We start from the raw sequence: 16,585 nt of genomic DNA, 5'->3' as shown, positions 1-16,585 counted from the left end.
ATGTCTAAGTACGGTTTGGAGGAAAAATTCACTTGGAGACAGCAGAAAATGGAAAATTATGGGTACACAGTGACTATTTAAATAGATTCTGGATACTTAAATGCTAAATCTCACTCTTCATTTAATGAATCAGAGGGGAGGAAACTCATAATTACTTTGAGAACCTCAGCTCTCAATTTTACAGCTGTGCTTTTGACCAGAATCTCCAAGAAAGTATCCGAGGCAACATATCCTCTCTAGAAAAGAGCTTCCTCTTTTAATCTATTCATTTTCACTTGTGGCTTCTAAGGACATCCATGCACCTGCCAGAGGATGAATAACAGCTCTGAAATGATATCGGGAGGACACTATTCTCTTCTAGGCAGCAGATAATATATCTCTAAAGAACAGAGTTACTTGGCTAATATTTCCTACACTTAGTTAACTTTAAGCATAATTTTATCTGCTTAGAAACTTGACCTAGCTCATCTGAAATTTTTTTTTTGCTTTTTTTAAATTTTTTCAGTGTTCCAAGATTCATTGTTTATGCACCACACCCAGTGCTCCATGCAATATGTGCCCTCCTTAATACCCACCACCACAACACTTCCTTGCTGCCTGGAAGAAGTGTCCCAGTGCCAGAATGATCACTTTGAGAAACCCTAGCATGAATTCTTCCACCTTCGTTCTCACTGCATTTTCGGGCCTGGAGCAACAATATCCCTGGATCTCCATTCCCTTCTTCACCACCTACACCTTGGTGTTTTGGGGCAATTGCATGGTGTTGCATGTGATTCGGACTGAACCCAGCCTGCACCAGCCCATGTTCTACTTTCTGGCCATGCTGGCCCTCACTGACCTATCCATAGGGCTGTCCACAGTGCACACGGTACTGGGCATCCTGTGGGGGTTCACTCAAGAAATCAGCCTGGATTCCTGCATTGCCCAGTCCTATTTCATCCATGGTCTATCCTTCATGGAGTCCTCTGTCCTCCTTACTATGGCCTTTGATAGGTATATCGCTATTTGCCATCCACTGAATTATTCCTCCATTCTGACTAATTCCAGGATTTTCAAAATTGGGCTCACCACAGTAGCTAGGGGTTTCTTCTTTATTATACCCCCCATCATCAATCTGAAGTTTTTCCATTACTGCCATTCCCACAACTTGTCTCACTCATTCTGCCTGCACCAGGACCTTCTCCGCCTAGGTTGCTCAGACATCAGATTTAATAGCTACTACGCCCTGATGCTGGTCATTTTCACACTGTTGTTGGATGCTGCTCTGATCCTCTACTCCTATGTGCTGATTCTTAGGGCAGTCCTGGCAATTGCCTCTCAGGAGGAGCGGCATAAATCATTGCAGACCTCCATCTCCCACATTTGTGCTGTTCTGGTGTTCTACATCCCTATCATTAGCCTAACAATGGTGCACCATTTTGGCAAGCATCTATCCCCTGTGATCCATGTCCTTATGGGCAACATGTACATCCTTTTCCTACCTTTAATGAACCCCATCATCTACAGTGTCAAGACCCAGCAGATTCGAAACAGAATGCTCAGACTCTTTTCTCTGAAAATATGTTGAGATGCTCAGGTCTTTTAAAGAACAAAACAGCAACAACAATTAACATGCACTATATAATACCAAAAAATGAATTTTATTGGGATTAGAGCTCTAGCTCAGAGTCTATAATTCTTGATTTTGAAAAACATTTAAACATAATTCCAGAGAATCACCTACAAACAAGTTCCATTTTAACTTGTGTTTGGCAAGTGAACTATTCACAGGGCTGGAGGTGAGAGACTTCATCTGAAACATTTCATAAATTTTCCACCAACTGTGGATTTGTGCCAAACAAGACATAATATGTTCCTGCTATAAGTATATTCAAGAAAGGATAAAACAGACAATGTGCCCAATGTGGAAATCAGGCACTTTCTTTGCACTGAAAGTTGGATTCAAATCCTAGGTTTCAGTTACAAAGGTGGATAACTTGGAACTTCTTTAATTCTGAGATTCAGTTAATTAATCTTCAAAATGGGGAAAGTACCCACCTCGCAGACATGTTGTGATAACTATATGGACCAGAATTGCCCAGCTGAATTTTTCTAACATGATGAGGATGTTCTCTAATACAGAATAATAAAGACCAACATATAAGAATAGCTACATATGGCTATTGAGCACATGAAATGTAGATAATATAACTGGGGAAGTACATTTTCAATTCCTGTTAACTACAGTTAATTTATATTTAAATGTTAAAAGGACATTGTCTTGGACAAAGCAGTTGCTACTATATTGAACAGTGCAGGTATAGAGTATAAAGAGGACATATAATGGAATTTGACTTTGAATTCAATTTTCACCCTGTTTCCTTAAAATCAGAATCCTCCCTTGTTATGTTTTATATGTAGACTCCATTGCCATTGAGCTGGAAGAAGAATTTGTTCCAAACTCTTTGCTTTTAAATCTAAAGAGTGGAATATTCTGAGTGATAAAACTTTATTCTTATGATTGATTCTAAGTTAAAAAAATAGTTTTCCTTCTTAGTAATTTAGAAAATTTAGTTCAATTTTCAAAAGAAGGAAAGCAAGAAAGAAATCAGTTATCTGCGCAGAGATACAGGGGAATGTTGGTTTAATATTCCTATAATCTCTTATGTACTAAAGGAGGAAATGCTAAATAGCATTCAACAAATGAATGCATCAGAGCAATTTTCCATCAAAGAAGTAAGTATTGCTTAATATTCTTTCAATACAGACCTCAATTTATGTATTTTAGATTTGCATTAAAAACCTGTGTTTCTCTCTTTCCCTCCTTTTTAGTGCTCCACTCAATTAAGCTGTCAGTATAGAAAGCAAAAGACTAGGCTTTAGTTTCCAACAGCTTAAAAGTGGGCAGATTGTTCCTGCAGAAAACAAAGCATCTAGGAACATGCCAGTTTGACAAGAGTCATATGGTCCAATTATAGCAGGAAAACAGTAGCTAGCTGCTGAAATTTTGGAGGTCATGTTGTGCCTCACAGACCATGTCAAGGCACATGTCTGTCTCTCAGTGGTTAGACAAGTTTCCCCTCAAGGTCTTGAATGTGCATCATCACCTCTCCTCAGCACTAACTCAATCTTGGGGAAGCAATGGAGCCTCGGTGGCAGTGAGACCTGTCCTGCGCCAGCCAGGCATGCTGGGAGTACCGACATGAACTAACATTGAGTTAAGGGAATAGTGACATATGTAACACATTGAGTCACTGGCTGAAGAATCATGTTTCCTTTGGTGAATGGGAAGGTTCACTTTAAGATTTAGTACTCATACAGATGTTCTGAATATCTGTACCTCAGATTATGGCAACTTGTAGAACATGGGCCAAAATATTGGGAAAGAACAGCTGTGAACAGTGGTTGTGAAAATATCTGGTACACACTCAGAAATCACCGCTAGCTTTAGAACTCTTTGTACAGTAAGGATGAGACATGTGAAAACCTTCAAAGTGTTTAAAATCCACGACCCAGTGGAAGAGGGAAAAAGGAAGGAAAATGAGTGAAGGAAGCTGAAGAAAATACATCTGCTGATTACTGGCTCTTATACAGAAAGGAACAGGTTAGGAACATTTGATTTACATAGGACTCTATCTTGGAGCAGTAACACAAAGTCAAGTAAAGCCCTTCTTAGGAGGAAAGGCAATTTTAGAGTCATCAGCCCAGGTTCTGGCATTGAGAATTGATGGACCTACCACAGATGTTAAAAGCACCATCTGGCACTTTGTAGCCTTTTTAGAAACAAGAGAGAGGTTCTCCCATAGCTTCCAGAAAGCCAACCTGTAAGGAGTAAGAAACTTGTTATCCAAGAATTAGGCAGTCTCTGGAGGTCTTTGTCAATGTGGTGGCCTAAAGCGTCAGTGAGAAATAGCAATCTCGTAGAGTTGACCAGATGTCATGCTAAACCACCCAGCGTGGATGGGAAACACGATTGAAACAGCCACAGTGAGTTTAGGGATGCGTGTTGATTTTCTTATAGGAAGTCTGTCATGTCATGGTCCACTGCTCCTTTAACTAAAGGGATATTTAGAGCTAAAGGTCGGGTGAGGTGACCAAAGCAAGATGTGGGAAATAAGAAAGTCGAGACTCCGTTGGTATTCATTTTGTTCTCACATCAAAAAGCTAAGGTCCAGAAAGGGGGAGATTAGTGATTCTTAGAAGTGAGGAAACATGTTTTTAGTGAAAATAATCTCCTGGTAATAAATCCACAGGCTGATGTTTACTATATACTGTACCTGCTAACTTTCATAGGTCTCTCAGAACTTTACGGTTGAATAGACTTAGACAATTTTCTACTTGATTCTATGTCTCCTTTTCCTAGGATATTTGCAGTCGTGACTTCAAAAAGGGGGAATCTGCTAGAGGAATGAATAGAGACCTCCTGATGAGTAATGGAAATTGTCCCATGTTCTAAGAATACTCTCTTAGAAATTTAAATATAATACCAACCCAGCTGAGAATCCCTTTGCAGTGGAAATTGATGTCCTAAAGCTTTTCTACTGAAAGTGTAGACTCTGGTTCTGTAGCCTCAGCACCATCTGGGAGCTTGTAGACAACACATATTCTAGGGCTCTAGTCCAGCCCTATAGAATCAGAATCTATATTGGCTTTGGGGATGCTGGTGTGCTCTCTTTTCTGGTCAGAATGATGGTTATAGACTTTTGTCAAGTTTGTGGTAAGTAGCCAAGCTGTATCTACATATGTACCTTTCTGTGTTTCATTTAAAAATAAAATACAAATTTAAGGAATATAGTTAAGGAATATGAAAGTGTCAATTTACAAGCAAGCCCAGCAGATTGAATGTATATTTTCATTTCTGTAACTTTCTAAAGTTCACTAAAATCATGGTGCAACACAGAGATATTGTGAAATAATGGCAGTGTATGTATAAACAAATTGTATAAATATGGATCATTAAGATATACCTAAAGGCAACTGGGATAGATAACTCTGAGACCTAGGTGCCCACAACAGATGCTACGCATGAGGAGAAAATGGTTTGTTCATGACAATCCCAGACAAACACAGGAATTTTGTATCAGGTATTATAGACAGGGTAGCACTGAAAATGGTGGAAAAGGTGAAGGTGTGTGTAAGGTTTGTGAACTGGAGTATCCAGACAATACCCATTTGAGTTCCAGCAAAATGATTGGTCTCTGTGGTGACAGAGTCAACAATGGTCCAGAGATAGCAGCACTGGGTACAAAGGATGCTAGGAATGAGGGGTCATATAATGGAGAGGGATTGGTAGAATAATACCTATTGAATATTGAAGCCCATAGAAAAATTGTCGATGCTCATCTTCTAAAACACCAGCCAGACTGATATTCCATTGTCAGGCGATTTTAGGATGAATCTTCATAAATCTGTCTCCAAAGAGAGAACTAAAAGGTACTGACATTTGAGTATTTGCTCACTGACATGGGTAACCTCTTTCCTCAGGAACGCACAATGTCATTGACCAGGTTACACATCTCACTATGTGCATGGAAATCCCTCCTAGATACGTGGTCCCTCACCATGACATTAGAATGGATAACCAAATATATACCAGGGGTGAGATTAAATCCACTGATGCAAAAATTACACATCCAAAATTAATTTTTAAAAAGAAAATCAGTGGGGTGGAGTAGAGCTTATTCAGTGTAGTGAATAAAAGTTAAAAAGAAAACAATCCCCTAATTAATACTTCTAATGAAATACTCCATCATACTAGATCTTTGAGAGAAGAACAGAATACTATTATTAAGAAATATACAGACACACAAAAGATTAGATGTAAGTAAACAACAATATGAGAGATTAAAAAAAAAACCAACAGGACTTTCAGAAGATGAAGATACAAATATAGGTAGGAGGCACCTGGATGGCTCAGTTGGTTAAGCATCTGCCTTCAGCTTGGGTCATGATCCCTAGGTCCTGGGATCAAACCCTGCATTGGGCTCCCTCTCACTCTGCATGGCTCTTGCCCTCCTTGAGCTCTCTTTCTCTTTCAAATAAAAATAAAATAAAATATTTAAAAAGATATAGTGGGATGTATTAAGATTAGGAATTTATTAGAAAATTTTACAGGATATTCCCAGAACAGAAGGACAGAAGTCCAAACTGAAAGTAACAACAGAATACCTAAAAGAGAAAAAATATATATAATTTCCTAGTAAGTTAAGAAAAATAAAAGGAAGCCATAGATAGGCAGAAAATATTTGCAACATAACATTTGACCAAATACACAAAGAAGTTTCAAAACTCAACAAAAAGGAAAGAAAGAAGTCAGATAAAACTTGGGCAAAAGATCTGAAAAGATACTTCCCACCAAAAAGACATGCAAATAGAAATAAGCACATGAAAAAATGCTCAATATCCTTTGTCATGAAGAAATTACTAAATAAAACAAAGAGATACCATTAACACCTATTAGATTGGCTAAAACCTAAAAACACTGACAACACCAAATGCTGTCGAAGAGTCACAGGAACTCGCATTCATTGCTGGTGAAAATACAAATTACAGCCTTTCTGGAGGAGTCTTGGAGTTTCTCATAGGACTAAACATACTCTCGGGGCGCTTGGGTGGCTCAGTGGGTTAAAGCCTCTGCCTTCAGCTCAGGTCATGATCTCAGGGTCCTGGGATGGAGCCCTGCATCGGGCTCTCTGCTCAGCAGGGAGCCTGCTTCCTCCTCTCTCTCTGCCTGCCTCTCTGCTTACCTGTGATCTCTGTCTGTCAAATAATAAAATACAATCTTTAAAAAAAAAAAAAAAGGAGAGGACTAAACATACTCTTACCACTCCCAGATATTTGACCCAAAGAATTGAAGACATATGCCCAAACAAAGACATAAACATGAATCTTTATATCAGGTTTCTTTTTAATTGCCTGGAATAGGAAGCATGTGAGATGAACAGATAAACAAACTCTGGTATCTCCATAAAATGTAATGTTATTCCTTGATTTGAAAAAAGAAGAGAGAGCTTTCAAGATATGAAAAGACAAGAAAGAAACTTCAATGCATATTTTTACATGAAAGAAGCCATCCTAAAAAGGTTAAATAGTTATATGACTGCAAGGACATGACATTCCAGAAAAGTCAAAAGTACAGAAATAGTATAAAGATCAGAGTAACCAGGAGTTCAGAAAGAGGGAGGGAGACATGAATGGGGGGAGCACAGTGAATTTGTAGGCTAACAAAAGTGTTTTGTGTGATACTGTAATGGTGGGTACATGACATTATGTACTGAGAACCCACAATTTTTGAAAATTTATGTTATTCCATTTAGCTCCTATGAAAGACCTACATTAGTACCTGTTTTCAGCACCTGAAGAAATCTGAAGAGTATTTCTGCTTTTATAAAAGAGGTGAAAATCAAAACTAGCTTTCAGTGTGTGTTTTGCATTGAGCCATTACAGAGGCAGAGAGAACAGCTCCACCAAGCTCCTCTCCCAGGAAGAACACTCCACATCATTGTATTAAAACCCTGTAGTTTTGAAAAGTGTCTGTGAGCATCTACGCTTTATCCTGATTGATTTTGAGCCTCTGTTAGCAAGATATGTCCTAAAGAAAACTCTAAGAGCAGTTATTTTGGGGTCTAGGAATGCTCAACAAATTTTCCATGTGAATTCACGGTGAATGTTTCTTGTTTGGTGCGATTATGGTTCAGGAAAGGTTTTAGAAGAATGCTCTACTTTTGGATAGTAGGGAGAAAACATGTATTTTTCAGAAGCATGGAACTGAAGATAGAATGATCCCTAATATAAACTGTGGACTTTGGTTAATAATAACGCACCAACACTGGTTCAGTTGTTTAACAAAATCCAACACTCACTCATTGAATTTTATTAATTTTAATTAACTCATTTAATTTAATATAAAATGGGAGGAAGAGAACACACAAGTAGCTTTGAAAGGAAAATGAATAATGCAGTTAAGAACAGGGGTACCTGAGTGGCTCAGTTAAGTGCTGGTCTTTGGCTCAGGTTGTGATCTTGGGGGTCCTGGGATCAAGTAGTTAAGAACAGGGGCACCTGAGTGGCTCAGTCAGTTAAGTGCTGGTCTTTGGCTCAGGTTGTGATCTTGGGGGTCCTGGGATCAAGCCCTGCTTCTGGCTCTCTGTTCAGCAGGGAGTCTGCTTCTCCCTCTCCTTCTCCTTCAGGTTGCACTCTCTCCATCACTCTGTCTCAGATAAATAAATAAATAAATAAATAATCTTAAAAAAAAAAAAAGGCAGTGATAAACTGCCAATACCTGAAGGCCTGGAAATAGAAAGGCACTGCTAATTACCACAGCAATGCAGGAATCTGGAAGATAGCATAAAATCTATCCAGAATGTTGAGGGAAGTTATGACCTCCTGATGCTAATGGTAGTCACTTCCTTGTAAATATGGCCACGGAATTCTTTCCTTCCTTCAACATATAAGGAGCAACAAGAAGAGCAAACATAACTACCCATATTTTCATGTGTAGGGAAATAAACAAAGTCAAACAGCTCCAGAAGTCCTACGAGAAAAGGACTATCTAGGGAAAGAAGGTTGGCGAGCAGTAGCTTACGGTTAGTGAAGCACTGAAAACACCAGCACCCAACACACATGCCAAAAAAGAGAGTCCACCCCACGTAAAATAGTGAGAACATACATTTTTGAGTCAGATATTCTTCAAGAGGGGAAATTAAAGGAAGGGTTGAAAGTCCAGGGAAACAGTCTTAAAAACAGTCTTAAGAAATTATTGATTTTGTGGCAGGACAAACAATGACAGAAGTGGGTGTCAGAGGGCCTGTGTGGTATGGTCCTTTAAGCAACTGAATCTTGATTTTGGCTGAAGTCCTGATCTCAGGGTTGAGATGGAGCCCTGAGCTAGGCTCTGTACTCAACAGGGAGAATGTTTGAAGATTCTCCCTCCTTCTCCATTAGCCCCTCTCCTGCTCATATTTTCCTTCTCTCTCAAATAAACAAACAAATAATTTTTTTTTTTTTTAAGAAATGGATGTCAGCTAAAGTAGACTATAAACTTGTAAACCACCTTACCCTACTAGAATCCCCTGACCCTTTTATAAAGAATTGTGTTTGACATTCCAGGAAATCATGAGATATTTCAATGAAGAGTTTCTATAGAAGATATATAATTAAAATAAAAATGTTTCTGCTAATAAGCCTTCCATCTCACCTACATGAAAACACATATACACGATCACACACACATGTGTCACAGAGAAAGTAGATTCTCTCTCTCCAATCTATCTTTGGGAATAATTTGTAGATATGGGCATAAAATAAGAAAATAAAGACAGAAAAGAAATAGACAAGAAATAAATCCTGTGATTTAAGAACTGTTTGAAGTCAGGTTAGGAAGAAAAATACAAAATCATTTCAGAAATATTTACTACATTTTTATTCTTTTCTGCTGTGTAACAAATCACCCCAAAATGCATTGCCTCAAATAACAATGATTTATCCTTTCTCACAATTCTGTGGGTCAACAATCCAGTTTGAGTTTGACTGTATGGTTGTTTCCTCAAGGATAAGGCTGTGGTCACTCAGGGGGCAGCATTTGGCTTGGAACTCCACTGAGTTGCAAGGTCCACAGATTGCTTTCCCATGCCTGGTGCCTTTGTGCTCATGTACATAGTCATACTCTCCCCATGGGGATAGCTTCTTCATGTTATTGGTTTAACCCCAGGGTGGTCCTACTCCTAGGTGACAGGCTTTGAACAAGAAACAAGGTCGAAGTTCCTAGACTTACTACTTTTGGCTCAGTAAATTGCAAACACCACCATCATTCCAGCCACTTTATTTGGTCAAAACAACTATCATCCCAGGTTCAAGGGGAGGAGACCTAGGATCCCCTTTGAATTATAGCAGAGGTATCCACCCACAGAAAAGGGTGTGATTACAGTCAGCTTCTCAGATTACCTTCCACAGTGCCCAAAAGAGAATGATGAAAATACTGTAATAAGAATTGAAAAAGAAAACCAAGAGATAAAAAAAAATAAGGATCAGTGATAGATGAAAGACAAAAAAATGTTTTAAACATGCAGAAAAGTAAAAAAAGCAAAACCAACAATAAAAGAAAACTGAAACTAAAATTGTAATTATAACCTTTGCCAAAAATCCAGGTAATCCCAATGCATTTAGAGAATAGTTATAAAGACTGAGAAAGTTTAAAAAGAAAGAGAAATAGAAAAATAAAAGGTCAAGCAGAGAACATAAAATCCAAATAAAAAGCCAAATAAACTGGGTGATGGACATTAAAGAACATTAGCTCCGAAACTACTGATGTACTATATTTGCCTAAATTGAATTTAAATTAAAAAATCCAAATAAAAATCTCTATAGTAGCTAATGAATTTCTTGACCTTTCTGATGCTAATTCTACCATGTGACCCATGGAAGAGAGAGACAGCCAAGGAGCCTTAAAATGTCAAGTAAATAAGAGGCCAGAATTCAATATTATCAGCCTTCTAAAAAGCATACAATGCTTCTACATGTGGCCTTGACCATCTCCATTTGCAGATGGCTCCATGGGAACAGGCTGTGATGGCACTAGCAGGAGTCTCTGCCACACAAAGGAGAACTGCATGTTTAATGGCAAGTGAGTGTTAAGCTGGGTGTGCGAGAGTGCTGTGCAGATGACAACCTGCACACGCGGTACATGGGAAGGATGGGGTGGGGGCACTTCTCCCTGAAGCCAGCCTGGGCCCTCTCCTTCCAGGAGTGAGTGGAGTTCAGTCCTCTGGGGGCTGACATTCTTGAGCCCGAGAGATGCCCAGAGGAGGTATAAATACCCAGATCCCCATTTCCTCACCATGTTGTGAACATCATATGTCTTTTTTTTTTTTTTTTTCCTCTCAACTAGTTAAATATCCTCAGGATCCTAGAAAATACAGGTAAGAAGCTGATTTTTGCTCAGCAAGGACATGTAGAAAAAGACATCAGGAAAAAGAAAAGGAAAAAAGGCAAGGCAAGGCAAGGCAGGAAATCTTAGGAAACCACAGGAGCTGCTCAGGATTCCAAGAATTTGATCATCTTGCATTTCTCTCAACCCTCACCTTTGAGGTACTGTGTGGCTGTGACTGGACTGCCTGGTCAATTGTAGTGACTCTTTGGGCTCCGTTCCTAAATGGATTGTCTGCAAAGTGCACAAGTATATATTTTTCTTTCTGAATATGTTTATGCAGTGGTTGTTTATCTTTGATATGTGGCTCTGAATGTTGGGCATGCATGCACCAAATCTGTAGTAAGGCCCAGTAATAGGATAGGGCTCAGGAGATAAATAAGCCTAATAGTTAAAGACCATGTATTTGTGTCTACACACAAACCCATGCATGCCTTTATTCCAAAGAGTTCACTGGATATTCACCATATAGCAGGCACTGAGCTTAGCACAGAGTAAGAAGCTGAGGCTCCCTATAGAACAATGATGTTACACTAGCGCTTGGGCAAGAATAAAACTCCTTTGCTAATCCTATTCCATTCCCTGTGCTGAACTGCCTACACCTTATAAAACTAACATGACGAATTAGAGGTGAAGTGTGAGATGGCACATCTTGTCCTATGTGTTTATTCTAAACCAGTCCAATCCTTGTCCAGTGGAGCATAAGTCTGTTGTCCAAAAACCTAAACTTAGTCCACAGTAAGAATGATTTTGATCTTAATGATGGCAATTTTGGAAGTGCCCTAAATTCATCCATGGCAGGGATAAAAATGTGTCTGATTTAACAACCATCTTTAAATATTAAGTTCAGACTTTATTCACTTTTTAAATTTATATTTTTATGCATTTTAAATTGGAAGACTAATCTTCAAATTAAGATATTTTAGTAGTAATGTTGTGAGAATTTGACTCAGCCAGTATTTAAATCCAATCTATGGGCCCAGAGTTACACTGTCCCTACTTACCACACACTGCCTCCATGCATGCATTCATGATTCAGTCAGAATGGGCCAATAGGAATATTGTGAAGAAATGCTTCAGGGAGCCCCAGAGCTGTAAGTTAGGTAGCTGCAGGTGATAATGCTTTGCCCAAACAAAACCAAGTAAGATAAACCAAATCACTGGTGTCCCAAAAGATCAGAAGAACATCTGCAAAATTAGTTTTGTTTCTCCTGCAAAATTTCTGTGTTTCCTTCAATACTTAGACTCTCCTCTCCCTCATCTCTGATATCCTTATGAAGCCCCACTCACTACACATCTCCCCATAGTTGCACTTGACTCACATACATGGCTCTGGCATAGGTCTGGGCTAGGTGCACTCCCACATTAATCTTTTCTCTCACAACCCTGCAACCCCATTTAAAAGAAATTTTCAACGATTAACTTTAACTCTATGTGAAATGGTTATACTATTGATATATGTAATCAAAGGACATCGAGACACATAAGCTTCTCAACATTTTCTTACGGTATTTTCAAAGAATCACATATCACCTTAAGGAAAGGCCTAATGGGGTCACCATTTATGTATTATATATTCTAAACTCTATCAAAACACAAGGTTCAATTAACTATTGAGAACAAACTAATGGCTGCCAGAGGGGCAGGAGGACAGAGATGGGTACAATGGGTGAAGGGCAGTGGGAGATAGTAGCTTCCATTGTGGAAGTCACAGGAATAAAAGGCAAGCATAGGGAATATAGTAGTGGTATTGTAATGGCATTGCGAGAGAAGTATCCTCATGGCCAGTAGAACAAAACATATACTTGTCCAATCGTGGTGTGTGGTACATGTGAAACTAATGGCATATTGTATATAAATTATACTTCAATTAAAAAAAGAAAATAAATGACATCCACAAATTTCAATTCTACGACATGAAGTGCCAGAATATTGACCACGTAATGAAAAATAAAAGTTTACATGGTAAATTGATACTGCACAATGATCTGACTCCAGTGAAAACAAGGGATAAAAGGCAAGTATCCCTTAAGTCTATGTTCCTCTTCAGCAAATGCAGTCAGCTAGTTTTTACTTGAGAATGGGGATTAGGGGAGGATTGAAGCCACTTGTCGTCCACTTGTTTGCATCCATGTCTCTACACTCGTTATATGTGCCTGCTTATGTGCAAACAGCCCTCATACATACATCCCACTTCAATGTTACATCTCCTAGCCTTCTTTTCACCCAACTTCTCTCCTGCATTTATCTACATTCCTTTGGAACGACAGAAAAAGAATAACCAGTAAATGAACCTCCCTCCCATTTATTGAAAGACTGTGGACCTCTACCTCATAATGTGAAGCATTAATATTTGCTGCTATGTAGGTTTTTGAAATAATAGATTTGTTGTCTAATTTTTAGTCAGTGACCCAAAAGGGAGAGAATATTTTTCCTCACCACAGCATATGCAGGGCATATCCATTTAAGAATCTAACTGAATTTGACACTGTATGCAGTTTAGGTTTTTAATGTCCATGATATAATTTTAAGAAACATGTTGATTTGGAGCTCCTCAGTGGCTCAGTGAGTTAAGCCTCTGCCTTCAGCTCAGGTCATGGCTCAGGGTCCTGGAATCAAACCCTAAATCGAGCTCTCTGCTCAGCGGGGAGCCTGCTTCCCCTTCTCTCTCTGCCTGCCTCTCTGCTTACTTGTGATCTCTCTCTGTCAAATAAATGGATAAAATCTTAAAAAACAAAAAGAAAGAAACATGTTGATTCATATACCAGAATCAGTGAATTCACCTGCAGATCCTCAATTCCTAGCATAGGCCTTAGCATCAGTTCAGTGGTCAATGAATGCAGAAGAGGATCTATGGGCATATACTGCCTGGAACCCATTTTGGTAAAACCTCATTGCCTCCTTCTCTCATAAGGAGTGAGGAAAACTTCACATGTATCTGTTTTATGCAGCTATATCATCAGTGAAAATTCTGATGACATGTCTTTCTATCTAGTGTTATTTCTATAGGCAGTATTTGGAATGTGGCTGAGATCAAAGCTTTCAAATTCATACTGTCTGATTCTAAATCCAGTGGGACCTACGTCAGGAAGCTGAAAGTCTGTAGGATTTTCTTTTATCTATAGGAATAATATTAGTATCCATGTCAAGGATCATTGTAAAGGTCTTTTCAACAGTCTGTTGTGAAGATTTAATGAGCTGTATTTGGAAAGTACCATTAGACATAGTAAGCACTTAGTAAATGCTAACTATTTTATTTCAAGATATATTTTAATTCTTCCATGAAAAGAGTCCGATTTGCTGACTCTTGTAGGCTAGATAATACAACTCACTGTCCTTCCACTGTATCCCAGAAGAATACATTCGGCAAAAAAAGTCTAATCAGACATCATTCAGCCTAATGGGCTGTTCCTCAATCTTGACTCAGCCCTGTGGTTTTTGATCAAGGTACCAGGTCTGGAATATGCTGCCACAGATGCCTCCCTCCTCTTATAATCACAGCGGTCCCCAGGATATGTGGTATGTCCTGATTGGAATCTCAGGACTGGAAGATTTTCACATCTGAATCTCCATCCCCATCTGTTCCATGTACGTTTTCGCTGTCATATGCAATGTGTTCTCGATGTTCATGATTGTGACTGAGCACAGTCTGCATGAGCCCATGTATATTTTCCTTTCCATGCTGGTCTCGGCAGATGTGCTGCTCTCCACAGCCACAGCCCCAAAGATGCTGGCCATCTTCTAGTTCCAGTCCATGGATATATCATTCGGTTGCTGTGTGTCCCAGATATTCTTCACCCATTTCATCTTTGTGGCAGAATCTGCTATTCTCCTGGCCATGGCATTTGACCGCTATGTGGCCATCTGTCACCCCCTGAGATACACCACAATCTTAACCTCTTCAGTCACTGGGAAGATTGGCATAGCAGCTATGGTCAGGAGCTTCATGATCTTCCTTCCATTCACCTTCCTGGTACACAGACTTAGGTATTGTGGGAGAAGCATCATTCCCCATTCCTACTGTGAGCACATGGGCATTGCCAGATTGGCATGTGCCAATATCAGGGTCAACATCATCTATGGGCTGACTGGGACCCTGCTGTCTACAGGACTGGACATTGTGTTCATCATTATGTCTTACACCATGATCCTTTGCACAGTGTTTCAGATACCTTCCTGGGCTGCCAGATTCAAGGTCTTCAACACATGTGCTTCCCACATCTGTGTCATCCTTATGTTCTATGCCCCAGCATTCTTTTCATGTTTTTTGCCCTTCGTTTTGGGGGGGAAACCATCCCTCATCATGTCCACATCCTAGTAGCCAACCTCTATGTGGTGGTGCCCCCTTTGCTAAACCCCATCATTTACGGGGTCAACACCAAACAGATTCCAGACCGAGTAATTCTCCTTTACTCCCGCATCACCACATGTTGTTAAAATGAAGATTAATGCCTAATGCTGGATATTTCTGAATAAAACACACACACTCACCCACATACACACATACAATTTGAATGGGTAATGGGAATAAATGAAATCTATAAATAATCCTCAACACACATAAAAAAGGACCGTAAATGCCAAAGTTACCAATGCATTTCCCTAAAGCACTTAAAGACTTTGAAAAAATAATGATATTTTGAATTCTCCTAGACATGCTATTATCTTGCATTGTAGCTTCTTCTTAAGCAATCATAAGAACACCCAGTGTAAAGAGGAATACATTTTAGGATTCAACCCAAATGGAACTTTCTTGGGTAGAGCTGGGAAGTGAAAATGGCGAGTTGCCTAGGTTTGTAGAGACCATTGAAATTTTGCTGAAATATACAACTCTCCCACTGCAACCAGGAAACACGTGTGCCAGTAGTATGAAGCTAATAAACTCTAATTATCTTCACCTTTTTCTTAAATTAAAATGTGAGTTCTAAGATGAGATATGTTCATATTCGTTGATATAAAGTCTACTCAATGGAATAGGCACAGAGTATAGGTTTATTGTATGAACAGATAATACTGAAATGAAACAAATAATAAACTATATTGATCCATCTGAGCCAACACAGACACCTTCAAAGTTAATCCTTTCTTCCATGCATACTGGTGACCTCTGGCCCAAATCATCAATGAAGCATCCTTTTAACAGAGACTTCACTGAGGGAAGGACTAAAAGATTAAAAATGCCATACCCAGGCCATAGGTAGAGACAGGAAAAATTACATAGGATGCTGACCCATAGTCTTACATAAAAAGTCTATAGTTGGAAAGAACCTAGATGTCCATCAACAGACGAATGGATAAAGAAGATGTGGTATATATATACAATGGAATACTATGCAGCCATCAAAAGAAATGAAATCTTGCCATTTGCGACGACGTGGCTGGAACTAGAGGGTATCATGCTTAGCGAAATAAGTCAATCAGAGAAAGACAACTATCATATGATCTCCCTGATATGAGGTAGAAGAGACGCAACATGGGGGGTTAATGGGGTAGGAGAAGAGTAAATGAAACAAGTTGGGATTGGGAGGGAGACAAACCATAAGTGACTCTTAATCTCACAAAACAAACTGAGGGTTGCTGGGGGGAGGGGGGTTGGGAGAGGGGGGGTGGGGTTATGGACATTGGGTAGGGTATGTGCTATGGTGAGTGCTGTGAAGTGTGTAAACCTGGCGATTCACAGAC

At 39.3% G+C, this 16,585-nt stretch overlaps 2 protein-coding genes across 2 annotated transcripts; both read left to right on the top strand.

The window, feature by feature from the left end:
- On the top strand, positions 1–1,567 carry LOC116864888 (olfactory receptor 51V1). The gene is made up of 2 exons (XM_032852700.1): positions 1–8; positions 646–1,567. The coding sequence occupies exons 1-2, from the start codon at positions 1–3 to the stop codon at positions 1,565–1,567; spliced, it is 930 nt and encodes a 309-aa protein (XP_032708591.1).
- A 12,832-nt stretch (positions 1,568–14,399) lies between these two features.
- On the top strand, positions 14,400–15,340 carry LOC116865359 (olfactory receptor 52Z1-like). Its single transcript, XM_032853629.1, is given in 2 exon segments — positions 14,400–15,164; positions 15,167–15,340. Coding segments are annotated over 2 exon segments (849 nt in total). The 5' UTR covers positions 14,400–14,489.
- The last annotated feature ends 1,245 nt before the right edge of the window (positions 15,341–16,585 follow it).

The sequence above is a fragment of the Lontra canadensis genome, unplaced genomic scaffold, assembly GCF_010015895.1.
Source record: "Lontra canadensis isolate GAN:19392208 unplaced genomic scaffold, GSC_riverotter_1.0 scaffold7, whole genome shotgun sequence".
NCBI classification, from domain to species: domain Eukaryota; kingdom Metazoa; phylum Chordata; class Mammalia; order Carnivora; family Mustelidae; genus Lontra; species Lontra canadensis.
Note: the sequence above shows the minus strand (reverse complement) of the source record. Positions and strands in the feature narration are given on the sequence as shown.